At 43.9% G+C, this 20553-nt stretch overlaps 2 protein-coding genes across 4 annotated transcripts in view; one reads left to right on the forward strand and one right to left on the reverse strand.

Moving 5' to 3' along the window:
• Positions 1 to 10290: 10290 nt before the first annotated feature.
• ODAPH (odontogenesis associated phosphoprotein) lies at positions 10291 to 19787 on the reverse strand. The gene is given in 4 exon segments (XM_023189776.2): positions 10291 to 10524; positions 10526 to 10893; positions 18791 to 18834; positions 19225 to 19787. Coding segments are annotated over 4 exon segments (531 nt in total). The 5' UTR covers positions 19292 to 19787; the 3' UTR covers positions 10291 to 10472.
• The window catches only part of RCHY1 (ring finger and CHY zinc finger domain containing 1), an 86021-nt gene continuing 83032 nt past the window's right edge, over positions 17565 to 20553 (forward strand). Inside the window, exons 1-2 of one of the 3 annotated variants that reach the window (XM_023189771.2) lie at positions 17565 to 17682; positions 19237 to 19373. The gene's annotated coding sequence lies outside the window, so the exon portion shown is untranslated. Of the gene's footprint in view, positions 17683 to 19098; positions 19118 to 19236; positions 19374 to 20553 lie in introns of those variants that run through there. The other 2 variants (XM_023189772.2, XM_023189773.2) reach the window with 2 other exon arrangements.

The raw sequence follows: 20553 nt of genomic DNA on the forward strand, positions 1-20553 counted from the left end.
ACAAAGAATACCTGTGGATCCTTAAATGTGAAACATGCTGGGTATAAAAATAAAGCCGGGAATAGGGAGATGAAGTGGGTCTCTGCCTGCACATTTTGATAGGGTGGCCAGGGAACTGAGGTGGAATTTTATGAATGTCCTGAAGAAAGGGAAGGAGCCATGTGGATCTCTGGGGGAAGAGTAGACCGACCTGCAAAGGCACAGCCCTGAGGAGGGAGCGTGCTTGCTGAGTTTGGGAAACGGCGAGGAGGACAGTGTGTCTGGAGTGGAGTGGGAAAGGAAGAGAGTGCTGTGAGATGAGTTCAGAGAGGAGGAGGTGGGGACGGGGAGGGGGTAGGCCAGGTCCTGCAGGCCACTCTAAAGACCTGTGTGAACAGCTTGCGGAGGTGATTATTTGTTTGTGATGATACCTTCCACACAAATCATTGAACTCCTACTGTCCAGTCTACATTTTTCCAATGATGAAGCTGAGAGAGATTTTCTCTTTGGAATGTGTCTCTATCTGTTTTTGTGGTTCTCTGGCTAGCCAACTGTATGATGCGTAAGATTACATTTAAGACTGTTGAAAGATTTCTGGTTTAAATTTACCCTAGCTGGGAAGCACAAATGTTTATTGATATGTACTAAAAAATATTCAGGGAAATCCTACTTAATACAGCCTTGGTAACTGCCAGTCCACAGAATATTCAAATGCTTGTTTGATAAACAAAACTGCAACTGTAATAAGGGTGCATTTACTGATTTCCTGTACACTGCAGCAATTTTTTTTTTTTTTTTTTTTGAGACAGAGTCTCGCTCCTTCGCCTAGGCTGGAGTGCAGTGGTGCGATCTCGGCTCACTACAACCTCTGCTTCCCGGGTATAAGTGATTCTCTTGCCTCATCCTCCCGAGTAGCTGGGACTACAGGTGTGTGCCACCACACTGCAGCATTTTAAATTCTTCCAATTAATATGTAACATATCTAGTAAAATACATAAATCTTACATATATCACATGATAATTTTTATAAATGTATACACCCCTGTGACCACCATCCAGACCAAGCAAGGTACAGCCTACTTCCAGCTCCTACCACGCTCTCTCTTGGCCCTTTCTCAAACCAAAGTCATCATTATTCAGGCCTCTGTCACCATGGATTAGTTTTGCCTGTTCCTGAGTTTCATGTAAATGGAATCTTACTATATGTATTCTTTTGTGACTGATTTCTTTCACTCAGTATGAAATCTGTGAGAATCATCTACGTATTATAGCAGTAATCTGTTGGTTTTCATTGATGTGTAGTATTCCAGCGTAGGAAAGAAAAGCAATGGATTTACCCATTCTACTGTGGGTGGAGATTTATGTTGTTTTCAGTTTAGAGCTATTTTGTCACACTTCAGTGTTTTTTTTTTTTTTTTTCTTTTTCTTTCTTTTTGAGACACAGTTTCACTCTTGTTGCCCAGGCTGGCGTGCAGGGGCGCCATCTCGGCTCACTGCAACCTCCGCCTCCTGGGTTCAAGCGATTCTCCTGCCTCAGCCTCCCAAGTAGCTGGGATTACAGGTGCCCACCACCACACCTGGCTAATTTTTTATATTTTTAGTAGAGATGGGGCTTCACCATGTTGGCCAGGCTGATCTCAAACTCCTGACCTCAGGTGATCCACCTGCCTCGGTCTCCCAAAGTGCTGGGATTATAGACGTGGGACACCGCGCCCGGCCACTTCAGTGGTTTTACTTGATAATGACCCTACACGTTGTTGAGGTTTATAGAACCGAGTGCCCCACGCACATTGTTCAGTTGTGTCCACTCTTTCATATCACCCACCCTTGGTTGGTTTGTCTCTCTGCTGTTTAGAACAAACCTGGAGCTTCCTATAGGAATCTGATCTCCACTTACATTTGATTGTAAAACTAAGTAAAATATGCTCTGTGCTTGAAAATGGTGGTTCTCTTTATTTTATCTTTATTTCTTATTCTTATTATTTTTGAGACCAGGTCACTCTCTGCTGCCCAGGTTGGAATACAGTGGTGTGATCATAGCTCACTGCAGCCTCCCAAGCAGCTGGGACTACAGGCATGTGCCACCACACCCAGCTAATTTTGTGTGTGTGTGTGTGTGTGTATATGTGTGTGTGTGTGTGTTTTTTTTTTTTTTTTTTTTTTTTGTAGAGACTGGGTTTTGCCATGTTGCCCAGGCTGGTCTCAAACTCCTGGACTTGAGCAATCTGCCTGCCTCAGACTCCCAAAGTGTTGGGATTATGGGTGTGAGCCACCATGCCTGGCCTATTTTTTCTATTATTATTATTATTTTGAGATAGGGTCTCCTTCCATCATCCAGGTGGGAGTGCAGTGGTGTGATATGGGTCACTGCAACCTCAACCTCCTGGGCTCAAGCAATCCTCCCACCTTAGTCTCCTGAGTAGCTGAGACTATAGGCACATGCCACTATTCCCAGCTAATTTTTTATTTTTGGATTTTGTTTTAGAGACGGATTTTCACCATGTTGCCCAGGCTGGTCTCCAAATCCTGGGCTCAAGTGATCTGCCCACCTCGACCTCCCAAAATGTCAGGATTACAGGTGTGAGCCACTAGGCCTGCCTGGCCTATTTTTCTTATGTATAACAGTGCTTGAGCTGGGTGCGGTGGCTCACGCCTGTAATCCCAGCACTTTGGGAGGCCGAGGCAGGTGGATTACTTGAGGTAAGGAGCTCCAGACCAGCCTGGCCAATATGGTGAAACCACGTCTCTATTAAAAATACAAAAATTAGCCGGGTGTGGTGGCGCACACCTGTAGTCCCAGCTACTCGGGAAGTTGAGGCAGGAGAATTGCTTGAACCTGGGAGGCAGAGGTTGCAGTGAGCTGAGATGGCACCATTGCACTCCAGCCTGCCTGACAAGTGTGAAACTCCATCTCAAAAAAAAAAAAAAAAAAAGTGCTTGAGCATTGTAACCCTGTTTTCCTTAGAATCAGAGCGTTTCTCTAGATTATGTAGCTACTCTGGGAGTTTGTAGTTACTGCTATGAAAATTGGATACTTCTTGTTATGGACTGAAGTGTGTTCCCCCAAATTCATATGTAGAAGACTTAGCCTCCTCAGTACTTCACCATGTGACTGTTTGGAGATGGAGCCTTTAAAGAGGTGATTAATCTAAAATGAGGCTGTTAGGACGGGCCCTAATCCAATCTGACTGGTGTCTTTATAAGAAGAAATCTAGTCACATAAGAGAGACACCAGCAGCACATTTGTACACAGAGAAATGACCATGTGAAGAGGAGGAAGAGGGTGGCCATCTGCAGGACACAAAGAAAGGCCTCAGAGGAAACTGAAGCACGCAGCAGGACTGGACTCCAGAAGTGGGGCTTAGACATCAGACCAGACGGAGGACTAGCTACAACGGTGGTGGAGAGTGAGGAGGAGGCACCCTTCAATACCCTTCAATCAGACACACCAATCAGTGTGCTGTGTCAATTTACCATTGTCATGGCATTGTGCCCAGAATTGGTGGGTTCTTGGTCTCGCTGACTTCAAGAATGAAGCCATGGACCCGTGAGTGTTACAGTTCTTAAAGATGGTGTGTCCGGAGTTTGTTCCTTCAGATATTCACATGTGTCCAGAGTTTCTTCCTTCTGGTGAGTTCGTGGTCTCACTGACTTCAGGAGTGAAGCTGCAGACCTTCGCAGTGAGTGTTACAGCTCATAAAGGTAGTGCGGACCCAAAGAGCCAGCAGCAGCAAGATTTATTGCAAAAAGCGAAAGAACAACCCTTCCACAACCCACAGTGTGGAAAGCGACCAGGGTAGATTGCTGCTGCTTCCCCAGGCAGCCTGCTTTTATTCCCTTATCTGACCCCACCCACATCCTGCTGATTGGTCCATTTTACAGAGAGCTGATTGGTCTGTTTTGACAGGGTGTTGATTGGTGCATTTATAAACCTTTAGCTAGACACAGAGTGCTGATTGGTGTGTTTACAATCCTTTAGCTAGACAAAAAAGTTCTCCAAGTCCCCACTAGATTAGCTAAGACACAGAGTGCTGATTGGTGCATTTACAAACCTTTAGCTAGACACAGAGTGCTGATTGGTGTGTTTACCATCCTTTAGCTAGACACAAAAGTTCCCCAAGTCCCCACTAGATTAGCTAGATACAGAGTGCTGATTGGTGCATTTACAAACCTTTAGCTAGACACAGAGTGCTGATTGGTGCGTTTACCATCCTTTAGCTAGATACAAAAGTTCTCCAAGTCCCCACCCCTCCTAGAAGCCCAGCCAGCTTCACCTCTCACCAGCACTCAGGGCAGGACTCTGCGGCACCTAGCCTGGGCACTCCAGAAGCCCAGAGGGAGCTCGTTCCCTGATCTATCCCAGCAGGCACCGGCCAGCTGTGCCAAGTGCAGGCCCACTGAGCCCACACCCACCTGGAACCCCTGCCGGCCTGAGGGTGCTGCACACAGCCTCGGCTCCCGCCCACGCCTCCCCCTCCACACCTCCCTGCAAGCAGAGGGAGCCAGCTCCAGCCTCAGCCAGCCCCGGAGAGGGCCCCCCACAGCGCAGCGGCAGGCCGAAGGGCTCCTTGAGCATGGCCAGAGTGGACACCAAGGCTGAGGAGGCGCCAAGAGTGAGCGAGGGCTGCTAGCATGTTGTCACCTCTCAATCCCACCTCTAAATAGGACACCCCAACTGCTGTTGGGAATTTGGCTAATGACCGCTCTGGCTACTTCCTGCTGGATAGGGGCAAAGAAGGGGTTCTGCAGTTGTAGTGTCCTCCAGAGGGGAACTCTTTAAGCCAGTGGAAGGGCCAGTGGGTTGGTCCAGGGGTCCTCGGTAGAAGTTGTTAGTTGAGCTCATTTGGAGTTCCATTTGTATGACCATCTGTAGCTTGATGGCATTGATTCTGGAGGAAACAAATTTGACAAGAAGTTTAAAAATGCAGGGTCCAAAGGTGAGTAACAGCAAGATGGTTGCCATGGGACCTAGAAAGGGGATAAACCATGTTACCTAACTCCAGAGGTTGGTATAAGAGGTTGAAAGGCGTTGTTTGATTTCAGAAGCCTTTTCCTGTAAATGCCGGGCGGCATCTCATACTATCCCTGACTGGTTAGTGTAAAAGCAACACTCTACCCCCAAGAGAGTGCAGAGTCCTCCTTTCTCAACAGTGAGGAGGTCTAGGCCTCGGTTGTTTCAGAGAGTCTCTGCTGCTAAAGAGTCTATTTGGGATTATAGAGTAAGGATAGATATCGTTATTTCTTGCAAACTGTCTGAGAAATCCTTTGAGAGTGTGTGGTAGTAGGATAATGAAGTAGATAAGCTGGCTATTCCAGTTCCTGTAGCAGTAGCCATTCCTAACCCTATAAGTAGGGGTATTAGTGGTATGACTCTGCGCTGACGGACTTGAGCTTTGAGGGGTACTGATAAGGTCTGATTTCCTGGGGCAAGGCTAGTGCTGGGCTTAGATGGACTAAGGTGCAGGTGTCTGTCCTGTTAGTGGGGAGGCAGATACAGGTTGATGTTCCACATAAGAAGAATATACCTTGGCTGGGTAGACAGAACTGGTTGTGTATGTTAAAAAGGTGTGTGAATTTGTTGTTTTCATTTTCTCATACTCCTAGAGTACTTGCCAAGGGAGGTCCAGTGAGCAGCTGGAAAGGGGTGTTGGGAGCAAACTGAGTAGCTCCCTATGTTCTATTTTCCCATTAGAGAAAAAAAGTTTACAAACCTTTACTAGACACAGAGTGCTGATTGGTGCATTTACGATCCTTTAGCTAGACACAAAAGCTCCCCAAGTCCCCACTAGATTAGCTAGACACAGAGTGCTGATCAGTGTGTTTACAATCCTTTAGCTAGACACAAAAGTTCTCCAAAACGCCACCTGACCGAGAAGCCCAGCTGGCTTCACCTCTCACCAGCACTCGCCGCAGCATTCTGTGTCACTTAGCCCAGGCACTCCAGCAGCCCAGAGGCAGCTCCTCCCCTGACCAAGCCCAGCAGGTGCTGGCGAGCCACTGCCAAGTGCGGGGCCCCAAGCCCACACCCACGTGGAACCTGAACCAGCCACGCACAGCCCCGCCTCCTGCCTGCGCTTCCTGCTCCACACCTCCCCATAAGCAGAGGGAGTCAGCTTTGGCCTTGGCAAGCCACAGATAGGGGCCCCCACAGCACAGTGGCGAGCTGAAGGGCTCCTCGAGCGTGACCAGAGTGGACCCTGAGGCCAAGGAGACGCCGAGAGTGAGTGGGGGCTGCTAGCACGTTGTCACTACTCAGCAACACCCACGAGTTACTGCCTCTTTCCATGGCACTGACCCAATGGCACAAAATTTACTAGAACTTATGCATAAGTCACCCCTTAATCTGCATGCACTTACAAGTGGGTATAAATATGACTGCAAAACTGCCCTGGGGTACTACTCTCTGCCTACAGGGTAGCCCTGCTATGCAGGAGCAGTCACAAAGCTGTAAGGCTGCCTCTTCAATAAAGCTGTTTCCTTCTACCTCTGGTTTGGCCTTGAATTTTTTCCTAGGCAAAGCCAAGAACCCTCACAGGCTAAGCCCCACTTTGGGGCTTGCCTGCCCTACAGTAAAAGCAATCCTGATGGCATTTTGATCTTAGACTTCTAGCCTCCAGAAGTAAATTTCTGTTGTTTAAGCCACCCAGTCTGATATTTTGTTATGGGAGCCCTAGCAAACTAGCACACCTCCTCAAATAATTTTTAAAATAACATGAGGTAACATTTATAGAATAAGTAGCCTCTTTAAACATTTTTCATTTTTAATCAGGAACCTAGGAAACTCCATTGTTGACCATGGTTTAAATGTGTCACAAACCAATTGTTCAGTGGCAGACCCCACACAGCCTACATACCCTTTTGGCTAAACTGTCTCTTGCGGACACGTGCTGCCCACAAATCCCTGCAAGGCACTTCCTCACTGCTTAGGTGGACACTATCCTTTGTGATGAGACCAGTGTTCAATATAAGGTGCTGCTGTTTCCTAATTGTCCAAAAGTTGCTGCTGTTTTGCAGGGTGCCGGAGTAGGAGTGGGTTCAGTGCAGAGGTGGAGATAACGGCCCTCCCTCAAATCTGTGCCACACTGTGTCATCTTGACCCCAAATCAATGCTGTTATGTTCAGAGGCTCCCAGTAGCTCTTAAAACACTGACATCAGCTTCTGGTGCTCACTGCCAACTATGGAGGCTCAAATTCAACCCAGGGGGCTGGCTGGTGGTGGTGGTGGTGGTCGTGGGAGGTACATGCTAGTTCATTTCTTCTCTTCCTTTGCACCCAAACTTCCAGCTAAACTTTTTCTTCCTCCCCCAATTAAAAACTACTCTTTCCCAAATAATAGTGCTCATCTGAGTCTCAGCTCAGCCAGTCTCCATGCCCCATCACTCTTATAACCAATGTGAGTCACCGAAAGGCTGTTGTTAGTGTGGGAAAGTGGGAATGGGATTTCATTTTTAACTTATCCTCAAGGGCATGGATACATCTGAGATTAATTTTTTGTGTTGTTTTCAACAATGCTTTTCAAATATTGTTCTTGAAATAATATCAAACTCTAGAAGAGCTGCAAGAATAGTACAAACAACTCCCATATACACTTTAGTCAAATACATCAACTAGAAAAACATTTTGCCACATGTCATTTATTACTTCCTATCTGTCTATCTATAGGTCTATGTATCTATGTGTCGTATATATGCACATATCTGCATATATATGTATATTTTTCCTGAATCTTTTGAGATTTAATTGTAGAAATCATACTTATTTACCCTCAAATGCTTCAAAATCTGTTTCCTAAGAACAGGAATATTCTCTTACACGATTATGAAATTCAGAAAGTTTAACATTGACAGAATGCTATTACCTAATACATGGTCCAAATTTAGAATTTGCCAGTTGTCCCAGTTATGCGAAAATATCCTGTCCCTCCCCTTCTGACCTCCAGGATCTAATTGGAGGTTACATATTACACTGAATTGTCATGCCACTTCAATCTCCTTTAACTGCTGTCTTCCATGACATCTACACTTTTGAAGATGCTGGTTTTGCAAATGTTCCTCAATTTGAGTTTATATTTGACTATTAGATTCAGGCTATGTGTTTTGGGCATAATTAGAACTTTAGACTTACAATACTATTGTTGTAATTCCTGCCTCAAAGAAAAAAATGCATTGAAGAGTTAATATACCCTTCCCACAGACTCCCATTGCTTCAAACACAGCTAGTTGAAAGGAACTCATTTGAGAAACTAATTCACTTGGAGGTATTAGTTGTACCATATTATCCTTCTAATTCAATAAACCTGCTAGGAATCTCTGTATTTAAAAAGCTAACTGATGAATCCAAGGGAATGATGCAAATTTTTCTAAGTCACAAAAGCGTATACTTCCCTCCCCACAAATAAGCCTTTTGCACTCCTAGGCCTATACTTTTAATTGCAGGTGTGGGCTGCTTCTCATATTCTATGCGTGTTCCAGGGTGAGGAATAATGAAATTTTACCTAGAGCTATGTTGAAAAAGCCCTTACGCTGAAACGATATAGGAATAGCCTGTCTTCTATAATAGATACAGTGATTAATGCATTGAAGCTGTTCATCCATCATTAGTTTGTCTTAGTTTACCTGAGGCTTACATATTACTTAGCAAGTCCTTCAAGGACTAGATTTCAGAATGATTAAATTTTGAATTGCAAAGGTCCTAACATTTGGGAAGAGAAAGCCCAGTCAAAGGCAGGTTAGTTTTTGGCCACTCTGTAAACATGGCTTCCTGTTTATGCCACTTATGTTGCCTGACACCGAGTACCTAGGTGAGTGGTGAGCATGCCAGAATAAAGGAGGAGAGTCAGAAGGGGAGGTGGGTTTCAAATACAAACTTTTATCTGTCTTCAAGTTTGCCCGAAGCTGGCCCTTTTCTGGTATGTCCCCATCAACCAAAAAAAGAGAGCAGGTAGGGTTTATTTCAAAATATAGTTTTGTTTTGTTTTTCTGATGAGGTTTTCAAGTAGGTTTTTATTGAAGCCTGTAAATTTGAAGCAAAAATCTTAAATTCTTAAAATGAATATTTTCTACAGCGTGAATTAAACAGTTTTTTTCTTTTTTGATCATTTTAATAAAGCAAAGAAACATAGCATGATGATTTTAACTCTCTTTTCTTTTTCAGGGCAACCATTCCCAAAGTCCTTTCATGTCTTCATGCTGATTTTTTTTTTCTGTTTTTTTTTTTTTTTTTTTAGCAGCAGTAGTAGCAGCAACTTTTGCACATAGATCTTGGGAGGAAAAAGTGCAAGCCACTGACCACATATGCAGAACTAAAGTTCTTATGTTACAGGCAAGATAAGTGGCATAAACAGGAAGCTGTGTTTTACAGAGTGGCCAAAACAAATAACCAATGAATGCAATCTGTGGGATTTGTTTCTCATATTGCACCCTGAGAATATAAGGTTCCAAGGATTGAGTGAACTTATGTCTGTAGAGTTCTAGAGGTACCAGAATATTCTTGTAGCAGTTTAATCAGGCTTTTTGAACCTGGAATTATGTTAAAAGTTTGAGGGGAAGTTTATCATTTTAGTCAGCATCTATGTAATGATAACGGCAAACAGGGAGAAAATTATCAAATTAATTTGCATCAGTTGAAGTCAACATTAAAGTAAATTTAGATACCATAGTTTAAAAGTAATTATTTGGGGCTGGGCGCAGTGGCTCACACCTGCAATCCCAGTACTCTGGGAGGCCAAGGTGGGTGGATCACCTGAGGTCAGGAGTTCAAGACTAGCCTGGCCAACATGGTGAAACCCTGTCTCTACTAAAAATACAAAAAATTAGCCAGGTGTGGTAGCGGGCGCCTATAATCCCAGCTACTTGGGAGGTTGAGGCAGGAGAATCGCTTGAACTCGGGAGGCAGAGGTTGTAGTGAGGCGAGACAGCACCACTGTACTCCAGCCTGGGCAACAAGAGTGAAACTCTATCTCCAAGAAAATAATAATAATTATTTCAGTTAACAAGTCAAGTTTATATCTTTAAAGTATTACCTACAGTCAGACTCTTCATAACTTTTTAATTGCTTTAAGCTTTATAATTTTTTTTTAAAGTTTACTTTGTCATTGCACCTTGCTCTGTACTTTTTCCAATGAGTACTTTGCTACATTGCTACAATAGTACATTGCACCTTGCTCTGTACTTTTTCCAATGAGTATAAAAACGGTGTCATCAGTGTCTTCATGTGGTTTATAATGATCTCAGTTTATTTAAATGCTGTTTAATTTAGAGGAGGAGATGGATTCTTTCAGCATCTCGGTATGGATAGGAATTACTCGAGCTACCCATTTTAAGATTTTATTTGCATAAATATCCTGTGACCGTAAGAAGTTGAGGATAAAAATAACGTGGTTATTGCCCAATTTTGCAAACATCAATAACCTGTGATCCAATATCTTCACTGCTGACAAAGAGAACAGTTTCTAGTCAGTGGTGTTTAGGGTATTTAATCTTCATATCCAATAGTTAGTTTGGACAGATAAAACAGAAATCTTTTTGTTGCTTTTTCTGAAGGATTGGCTTTTTTTGCTTCAGTATGTTTGGGTTTCTCTTCCCTCTCAGCTTTCCTCAGATGAGCTTCCTCTCTGGAGTCTTCTTCTGGGGAAATATCTATAAGGAGTAAGGCGACGGTGTGGCCAATAAAATGGCTGGAACGGAAAACGGTGGTTACACCTTGAAGGCAGGAAAGGTCTGTTTGGAAACCTAAAATGGATTCTGGGCCTTCGTGGAAAAAAATGGAAGGGACACCTAGGTGTCTTTGTGATGGGCTGGACCCTTGTGACCGGACTCCTCGTGGCGGGTGGAGGGGTGAGTGTAAAGATCTGGCAGTCGGTAGGGTTTGCGTTATTTTGTGAGTCTCCAGGAGGGGTAAATACCTCTTCTTGTCCTGTGGAGAGGAAAACGCAAGTCAGGAAACAGGTCTGGTAACAGAAGCAGAAAGGTGGTTTAGAGTGGTGGCAGAGGAGAAAGATGGGAAGAGAGAATTAGAGAAATCTCAATGTATATTTGAAAGAACTGCCAATGTTCAATGAAATGAAACACAGACACACCTGATGACCCAGCATTTCCACTGTGGAGAATTTACCCAGGAGAAATGAATGTTTATATCTATAAAAAGACTCGTTCAGGGGTGTTCACAGTAGCATTATTCATAATAACCTAAATGGAAACAATCTAAGTGTCCATCAACAGAGGACTGCATGAAGAAACTGTATATTCATACAATGAAATAGTACTCAGCAGTGAAAAGGAAGAACTACTAATACTCACAACGTTGATACATCCCATGAATGTTGAGCAATACAAGTTAGACACAAAAGTGTACATACTGTACAACTCCCTTTATATGAAGTTCCAGAGCAAGCAAAACTAATCTATAGTTTAAAAAAAAGTCAAAATAATAATTCAGCTTAGGGCAAGGATAGGTATTTTTTAGCAGAAAGTGTAGCCAGGGATCTCTTTAGAAATGTTTCATATCTTGATCTGGGTGGTTGTTACATAGATATGGTTATCTATATATCTATATGTATACATACACAGGTGTACACACACATATATAATTTGTATATAAACACACATATATGTGTACATACATATGTTTGTACACATACACATGTTTATATGTAGCCATATGTAAAATGTGATCAAGCTGTACCTTTAAGATGTGTGATTTTTTGGCCGGGTGCGGTGGCTCAGGCCTGTAATCCCAGCACTTTGGGAGGCCCAGGCAGGCGGATCACGAGGTCATGAGATTGCGACCATCCTGGATAACATGGTGAAACCCAGTCTCTACTAAAAATACAAAAAAATTAGCCGGGCGTGGCGGCGGGTGCCTGTAGTCCCAGTTACTGGGGAGGCTGAGGCAAGAGAATGGCGTGAACCTGGGAGGCAGAGCTTGCAGTGAGCCGAGATTGTGCCGCTGCACTCCAGCCTGGGTGATAGAGTGAGACTCCGTCTCAAAAAAAAAAAAAAAGGATTTTATTGCATGTAAATTATAACTAAATAAAGAAAATTCAGTAGAAAAAAGGAACTTAATGTTAAGAGAATCAAAATAACTGCCCCCAAAGGCCATTAATCCAAAAGTTCTGCTTCAACTGCCCAAGCAGTGAAATAATTTCCTAGGGGAAGGGAGGGGCCATCTACAAGCAACAGGAGAAAGAGCACTGAGAACCAGGATGCAATTATCTTTTGAGAAGAAATTTGGATCAAACTCAAGTGTCATAGTCTTTCTTGACTGTATCATTGAATCAAATTGGCTATAAAGAAGTAATCTTTAGAAAATTGTTCCTTCACTCCCTTAGAGGCTTACATATACAGCCTGGAAAGGGCTGCCCGTGTGAATGATGATAAAATGAACTTCCCCTGTAATCCCAGCACTTTGGGAGGCCTACGTGCGTAGATCACCTGAGGTCAGGAGTTCGAGACCAGCCTGACCAACATGGAGAAACCCCATCTCTACTAAAAGTACAAAAATTAGCCAGGCACGGTGGCACATGCCTGTAATCCCAGCTACTTGGGAGGCTGAGGCAGGAGAATTGCTTGAACCTCGGAGGCGCAGGTTGCTGTGAGCCGAGATCATGCCATTGCACTCCAGCCTGGACAACAAGAGCCAAACTCTGTCTCAAAAAAAGAAGAACTTCTCACAGGAAGTTGAGAGTGCTGAGGCACTTACCACCTCCCCCTCCAAGGACTAGATTCCCCTCTCCTTTGGGACAGTTTAATTCAGGTTTCTTGGCTGTATTGGATATGCTTGTTATTTGCCTATGTCCGTAGTCCCTTCTACATATTCTGTTTCATCCATGAACCCTGGAAATGTCAGTTGTCAGTCCTATACACCTTCTGGCTATGGCTGATTGGACCACTGATTGACACTCAACTCATTCATTGGCTGGTCAGTGACCAATCAGATTCTCACTTGAGAATTGAGTCACAGTGGAAGACGTCAGTGGAAGGCGTAGGGCAGGGGCTGGAGTGTCACGTTTTGGCCTTCGGAATGTTGAGAATACAGAGAAGCCAGTCTGCACATAGAAGCAGCAAAATAGGGAAGGCCTCTGGGACAGAAGAGACCAGAGGCCTTGTGGTAACAGAGTGATGTTGGGAGCAGCAGCCTTGGTGTTTTTTTTTTTTTTTTTTATTTTTATTTTTGACGGAGTCTCCATCTGTTGCCCAGGCTTGAGTGCAGTGGTGCGATCTCGGCTCACTGCAGCCTCCACCTCCTGGATTCAAGCGTTCTCCTGTGCCAGCCTCTTGAGTACCTGGGATTTACAGGTACCCGCCACCACACCCAGCTAATTTTTGTATTTTTAGTAAAGGTAGGGTTTCGCCATGTTGGCCAGGCTGGTCTCGAACTCCTGACCTCAAGTGATCCACTTGCCTCGGGCCTCTCAAAGTGCTGGGATTATAGTCGTGAGCCACCATGGCCGGCCAGTTTTTGGTTTTTCAGGGAGCCCTAGCTATTCTTAAGTTTCTTGGAGATATCCTTATAATAATCAACCCACCTCCAGCTCTACTTGTTTGTAAAGCTAGCTTGAATGGGTGTCTGTTCCTCGAACAAAATGCCAACCCCTTCTCCCATAGCTACTCAGGGTACATTGAAATTCTGTAACCGAAAGTAGATTGAGATACTTTACAGAAAATGGCCAAATCTCACATTAGTCGCTTTTTTTCTGGTAAATTCTGAACCTTACAGGAAGACATTCTGCCAAGAATCCAGTCGCTAGGAGAGAAAGTAGCCTTTGATTTTTTTTTTTTTTTTTGAGACGGAGTCTTGCTCTGTTGCCCAGCCTGGAGTGCAGTGGCGCGATCGGCTCACTGCAAGCTCCGCCTCCTGGGTTCACGCCATTCTCCTGCTTCAGCCTCCGGAGTAGCTGGGACTATAGGCGCGTGCCGCCACGTCCGGCTTATTTATTTATTTATTTATTTATTTATTTATATTTTTAGTAGAGACGGGGTTTCACCATGTTAGCCAGGATGGTCTCGATCTTCTGACCTCGTGATCTGCCCGCCTTGGCCTTCCAAAGTGCTGGGATTACAGGCCTGAGCCACCGCGCCGGGCCCAGCTAGCCTCTGTTTTAAGCCCCATCTTGACATTTTGCTGTCAGCTCAGGCTTAAGGAGGCCTTGAGCTTTGCCACTAGGTTAACTATGCTCCAGCTGTTAAAAACCACCCACCCACTCGCCTCTTGTGCTCATCTCATTTCTAGAAACCTCAAACTACTCTCTAAATCCTCCTCTAACGATTGGGTTTCAGAGCCTGCAAGGCAGGTTTTCTCTGACTCTGGGATGTCCAGTAGTGTTCAGTGCTCTCTTTTTCTGGGAATTTTCAAGGGTGTAAGATCAAGGTATAAGCTTGCTTCAATCACTTACCCAGGAGTGTGGGCAGGACCACATAAAACCACATTCTTCCAAACAAACTAGACCTATGGTGATTCTATTGGGTCAGCAGTTAGCTAGCACAAGTGTCCTAAAATATGGGAGTAATAGTGATTGGTTTGGGAACCTGTCACATCTCACAAAGTTACGGCCACACATCTGAGAAAGTGGGTTGATGCCATTTATGGTCTCTGATGTCAGCTGATCTAACACTGCTTATTAATTCTTTTATCTTTGTTCTTCTCTGTTCCTTATCTTCTAAACCTTTGCTATCTCCTCAAATTTCCCTCAAAATTTTCATCCTTCATTCATCTGAAGAATTTGCTTTGAAACACTCTCTACCTCTCTAAGTTGATTTATCAGCTTCATATTCCAGAAAGAAAGCTGAGGTAATCTGCCATGAACTTCTCTGGTTCCTCCTCCTCTCTCTTTAAAGTCTGTACACCTACTGATTCTGCTTCTCCCCCTATTTAATCCACTGGAATCTAACCCTGCCTCCTCCACTCTCCAAAAGCTACTTTGGCAAAAGTCATCAATTGTCCTGGGCTTCTGAAAAGGTGGTTGCAGATGCCTAGAGCACCATTTCCTGTACTCTTTGCCTGGCTGACTCCTATTCAATTTCAAGTTTCTCTCTCTCTCTCTTTTTTTGTCAAGGAGGCCTTTCCTACCCAGAAGCTTGGTTAAAACCCTTTGCAACATGCTTTTGTAGCGCCCTGTGAGTCCACTTTCATCATACTCTTCAGCTGTGTGATTATTATTCAGTGGTTATATGTCTACTCCACTGAAAGATCTACGTGACCGTCTTGTAGACTGCTGCCTCCTCGTCTCTAGCACAGCGTCTCCAGTACAATTGAATTGATTGAGAGAAATCCCAGTTTCTATAATTGCAAAGTTACCAAGTTCCTACTTCTCAGGAGTAGTGTGTTGAATAATAAGCAAATATTTCCCCTTATGTAACATACTGACGTGCTCTCAAAGGCACTGGACGTCAAAGATGAAAGCTCTTCTGCAAGCTTAATAAGACCAAAGTAGGTCAAATATTTAAATGCAGATTAAAAACATTTTGAGGGCCGGGCGCGTTGGCTCAAGCCTGTAATCCCAGCACTTTGGGAGGCCGAGACGGGCGGATCACGAGGTCAGGAGTTCGAGACCATCCTGGCTAACACGGTGAAACCCCGTCTCTACTAAAAAATACAAAAAGCTAGCCGGGCAAGGTGGCTGGTGCCTGTAGTCCCAGCTACTCGGGAGGCTGAGGCAGGAGAATGGCGTAAACCCGGGAGGTGGAGCTTGCAGTGAGCTGAGATCCGGCCACTGCACTCCAGCCCAGGCAACAGAGCAAGACTCCGTCTCAAAAAAAAAAAACAAAAAAAAAAAAAAAAAAAAAAAAAAAAAAAAAAAAAAAAAAAAAAATAAAAACATTTTGAGAGGCAGAACAGCAAAGTGTTTAAAAGGATAGGCTCTAGAGCCAGGCTCCCTGAGCTCTGCCATTTAATAACTGGGTGAACATAGATAGATTCCTTAACCTCTCTGAGTCTCATTTTCCTCCTTTGTAAAATGAAGAAAATAATACTCCCCATCTCATCATCTCTTTGTGAGTGTTATCGGAAACAAAATGTATAAAGTGCTGAGAACATTGCTGGATGTACAGTCTGCACTTAATAAGTGTTAGCTAGGGTTACTAATCTTGAATGTTATAGAAACATTCTGTTAGCCTGAGCCCCATTTTCTTAGGCCCATAACATTTGTGCATTAAAGATAGGGCTACTGGGGACACATGTTATTAGAATAGGACCTCCCCAATGACAGGGACTGTTGACTCTTGGTTACTGTCTGTGTCTCCAGCACCTGGAATAGTCCCTGGCTGATAGTGGTACTCAGTAAATACTTGATGAATTAAATGGTCAGGCTGACCTTGAATGTTCCTCTCTGTATATTTTTGTGGAGTTCAGTGAGTATTTAATTTCAGTCCCAGAAAATCTGTAATAATAATTTATATTAAAAAATGGCCAGGCGTGGAGGCTCACACTTATAATCCCAGCACTTTGAGAGGCCAAGCCAGGCAGATCACTTAAGGTCAGGAGTTCAAGACCAGCCTGGCAAACATGGTGAAACCTCATCTCTACTAAAAATATAAAAAGTAGCCGGGCATGGTGGCAGACACTTGTAATCCCAGCTACTCCGGAGGCTGAGTCAGGAGAATCATTTGAATCCAGGAGGTGGAGGTTGCAGTGAACTGAGATGGTGCCACTGTACACACTCCAGCCTGGGCAACAGAGGGAGACTCTGTCTCAAACAAACAAACAAAAAAATAGAGCATAATAGAAGAAACAAAGCAAAATATTGCTTGGAATTTGAATATCAGTTTTAAGGTGGTTTATTATAGTCTAGACATGAAATTCAGAACATACCAACAACTACTTTAAAAACAAGTACTTTTTAAAAAAAGGGTAATGATGAAATACCTTTTTTTTTTTTTTTTTTTTATAATTACCTATACTCTGTGGTTATTTGGGCAGACAAAGCTGGCTTGCAGTGAACTATACTGATTTTAAGAGAAGTCAGCTTTCTACTTGAAATTTAAGTGTGCAGTTCTTCCCTTACATGGCTCGTGGAGTCTTAGAAAAATTCTCATGTGCTTTCAGACTTGAGCCAGAAAGAAAAATAAGTTCTACGATTGATTTACTCACAATAACTGCAAAACTCAATTTAGTTTGTAGACTCAGAGAATGACTATCTTGGTCAAATCTCTGATTTCATACATAAAATATCAGAGCCTAGAAAGTATCAGACAGGCCTCTTTCAATTCTACCCTGTGAGTCAAGTCGTTTCAACAAGGTACAGGTTATCACATTAGGGGCTGTGGCAAATGCAGAGATGATTAAGATTAAAAGCCTGAGCTCAAGGAGTGGGCAGATGCTATGAAGCCGGGGATCTGCGGTACAGAGCAGATGCCATACGTGCCGTAGGTGATGCACAAATAGCTGTAAGAAGTCAAAGGTGTCAGAAAGAGAAATTGCAATTTTTTACATTATTACATCTTAACAAAGACTTTGTAAAGGCAAAATCATAGTGGCATTTAAATGTTGTGCCTTAAAGCAGAATTGCAACAAACAGAGGTGAAAGCAAGAGGAGGGAGCAGCTGTGGTTGCTGCTGTGCAGCAGTGAGAAGAGGGTGAGTTTGGAGAGCCACACATGACCTTGTTTGGCAGACCCCGGGTGTGTGTGAGTGAGCGATGAACTGGAAGCAGGGCTGCTGGGATAGAATGAAGCTACATTTGAAGGACTTCGAGGGATTGTAGGGAAAAGTGAGTCAAATTCAGAAACCAAATCTGATGTTTAAATGGGTGTTTTGTTTTTTGAGACAGAATTTCACTCTTGTTCCCCAAGCTGGAGTGCAATGGCACGATCTGTGCTCACCACAACCTCCACCTCCCGGGTTCAAGCAATTCTCCTGCCTCAGTCTCCCGAGTAGCTGGGATTACAGGCATGAGCCACCACACCTGGCTAATTTTGTATTTTTAGTAGAGATGGGATTTCTCCATGTTGGTCAGGCTGGTCTCGAACTCCCGACCTCAGAAGATCTGCCCTCCTCGGCCTCCCAAAGTGCTGGGATTACAGGTGGGAGCCCACTGCACCCAGCCTCAGTGGGTGTTTTTAAGATGTGAATAAAATAAATCTCTAATCTCATTATAACTTGTTTAGCTATGTGTTTACAAAGCCTCCTGAAGAGCGGTTCACTTTTTGCAGAGAAAGTGGCAGGTGGCTAGTTTTGTTTTATGATGCTTCTTTTAGATGTCATTTTTAGCAGGTGAGGCTTGGGGACCTTGTCTTGGGATATGGGGGGCAGGTTTTGTTCATAATGTATGCTCTGTCCCCTGATTGCCAGAGTACGTGGAGAGGTTGCATCAGGGGGTTTCTGAGTATTCCAGGACCAGCTCTGATGTCTCTCCCCTTCTCCTGTCTGTTGTGAGCTCTGAGGGATGGTAACAGGGAATCTGTCTGGGGATGAGCAGGGTTTGGCTGAGCCCCTGCAAAGCCCCCTCCCCAAGACATGTGAAAGGGGCGAAGGGCTCTGTTTGACCCCTAGGTCCATTTCCCCTAAACAGCATCTAGTTTTGGAATTCAAATAAACTGAAAAAAGGTTAAATCTAGGCTCCCCAAGATTTCCTCCCCTTGTATTTCCTTCTTTTGGTCCCTTCCCCAGCCTTTTCTTTCCTTTCCCTAGGGGTTTGCAAAACAATCCTAAGGCTCAGGACACATTTTGTAGTGGGAACAAAGACACAGAATCAGAACAGTTGAGAAATTGAATCTAATATAATCCTAAAGAAAGAAACTTGTGTCCACCTCTGTGGCACCAAAATGTAGCTCAGTAGATGTGATTAATTAAGCAATGAACAAAGACTAAATACCCACCATGTGCAAATTACTATGCTGCTGGAGATAGAAAGTGGACAGTGCTGTAATTCAAAGTGGAATTGTTAGCTTTGTAACCGTAATAACTAGTATTTGTACAGCGTTTTTAGCTTGAAGAGTTTTTCACAGATGATAGCTCACTTGGTCCTTGCAAACCCCATAACGATGGATAATATTAGTATTGTCACTTCACATATGAGAGTCTGATACTCAGAGACGTTAAGTGTGTCTAAAGTCACAGGGCTATTGCCAAGACGAGGACCAAGGTCTTCAGGCGACAAAATCCAACCTCCTTCTCTTTAACCACACAGGCTGATGGAAGCTGAGGTAAATATTTCCAATTTATGGGAATGTATAATCATGGAGCCAATTTTGTCTTTTCCTACAACTTATTAATTAGTGGACCCACAGTAGAATAAAAGCAAAACCCTTACCTTCTGCCACAGTTACCACCAACCAGCAGACCAGTAACCAGTAGGAGAAGCAGTGTCTGCAAGCCATGGCTTCTACGCTGAGCTGTCACTGCGTTGAACCTGATGTTGCTTTAAAGGGGAGTTGGTGAGTCACCAGCAGCCTGATTCAGGTAATTTGCATTTGCACAGTGGACCACAGTGATCAGGGCTTGCGGTGTGAGGGTAAGAAATCAGCAAGGAAATACCAGACAGTATTTGTCAACCAGAAGCTTCTTGTAATGACAGCCAGATATCAATCATCTCTCCTCAGAGGGGGATTTTGGACAACCACGCCTTCACCATCCTTCTAATCCCTCAAATCTTCTCCCATGTTAATGCCTTTCAGTTGTGTATATGAGTCTTCCTCTGCAAGAGAAATAAGCTGTCCAGAAATATGCAACAGTGCTTTGCTCTGTGCAGCTTACCTACTTAAAAACCGAAACAAGAGGGAGAGGGCATTATCCGGAGGCTTCCTGACCCTGGTGGTTTGCAGTGGAGAGTTGGGGATCATTCTTAGGCCCCCAACCAGGGTTTATGCTGCTTCTCTGCTCTGCTTTTGTCCAGGAGGCAAGGGAAGCAGAATCAGAAAACTATCTTCCCTAGTGGTCATGTCGGTCACTGTCTAAACAAGCATAAACATTTGGGAGAGTAACTTAGTGAGTCGTCCTTTCACGGCTCCTCCTGATTCACCATATTGCATATAAGATGGACATGACATATCTATGTCCAGTTGGTTTCCTGAGGGAAAGACTTCATCAGCTGCTGGATATATGAGAGGGGATTGTCACAGGTGATTAAGAACATGGACCTTTGAGTTAGGAAAAATTCCAGTCTTTGTTCCTTTCCTTACTAGATGAGTGACTGTGGTGAGTCCCTGCGACTTGCTGAAGCCTCAGGGGCCTCATCTGTAAAATGGGACTTGTGGTACTACCCTCAGAGGAATTTGTGAATTAAGGAGATGCTTTTTAGACATTTTTTTTTTAAATTTCAATATCTTTTGGGGTACAAGTGGTTTTTGGTTACATGGATCGATTCTATAGTGGTAAATTCTGAGATTTTTAGTGCACCCGTCACCTGAGCAGTCTACACTACACCCAGTATGTAGTCTTTTATCCCTCACCCCCTTCCCAACCTCCCCCACCCCTATCCTCTAAAGTCCATTATATCATTCTGTATGTCTTTGTGTCCTTATAGGTCAGCTCCCACTTTTAAGTGAGAACATACGATATTTGGTTTTCCATTCCTGAATTACTTAACTTGGAATAATGGCCTCCAGCTCCATCCAGGTTGCTGCAAAAGACATTATTTCAT

Source organism: Piliocolobus tephrosceles, chromosome 3 (assembly GCF_002776525.5).
Source record: "Piliocolobus tephrosceles isolate RC106 chromosome 3, ASM277652v3, whole genome shotgun sequence".
Lineage (NCBI taxonomy): Eukaryota > Metazoa > Chordata > Mammalia > Primates > Cercopithecidae > Piliocolobus > Piliocolobus tephrosceles.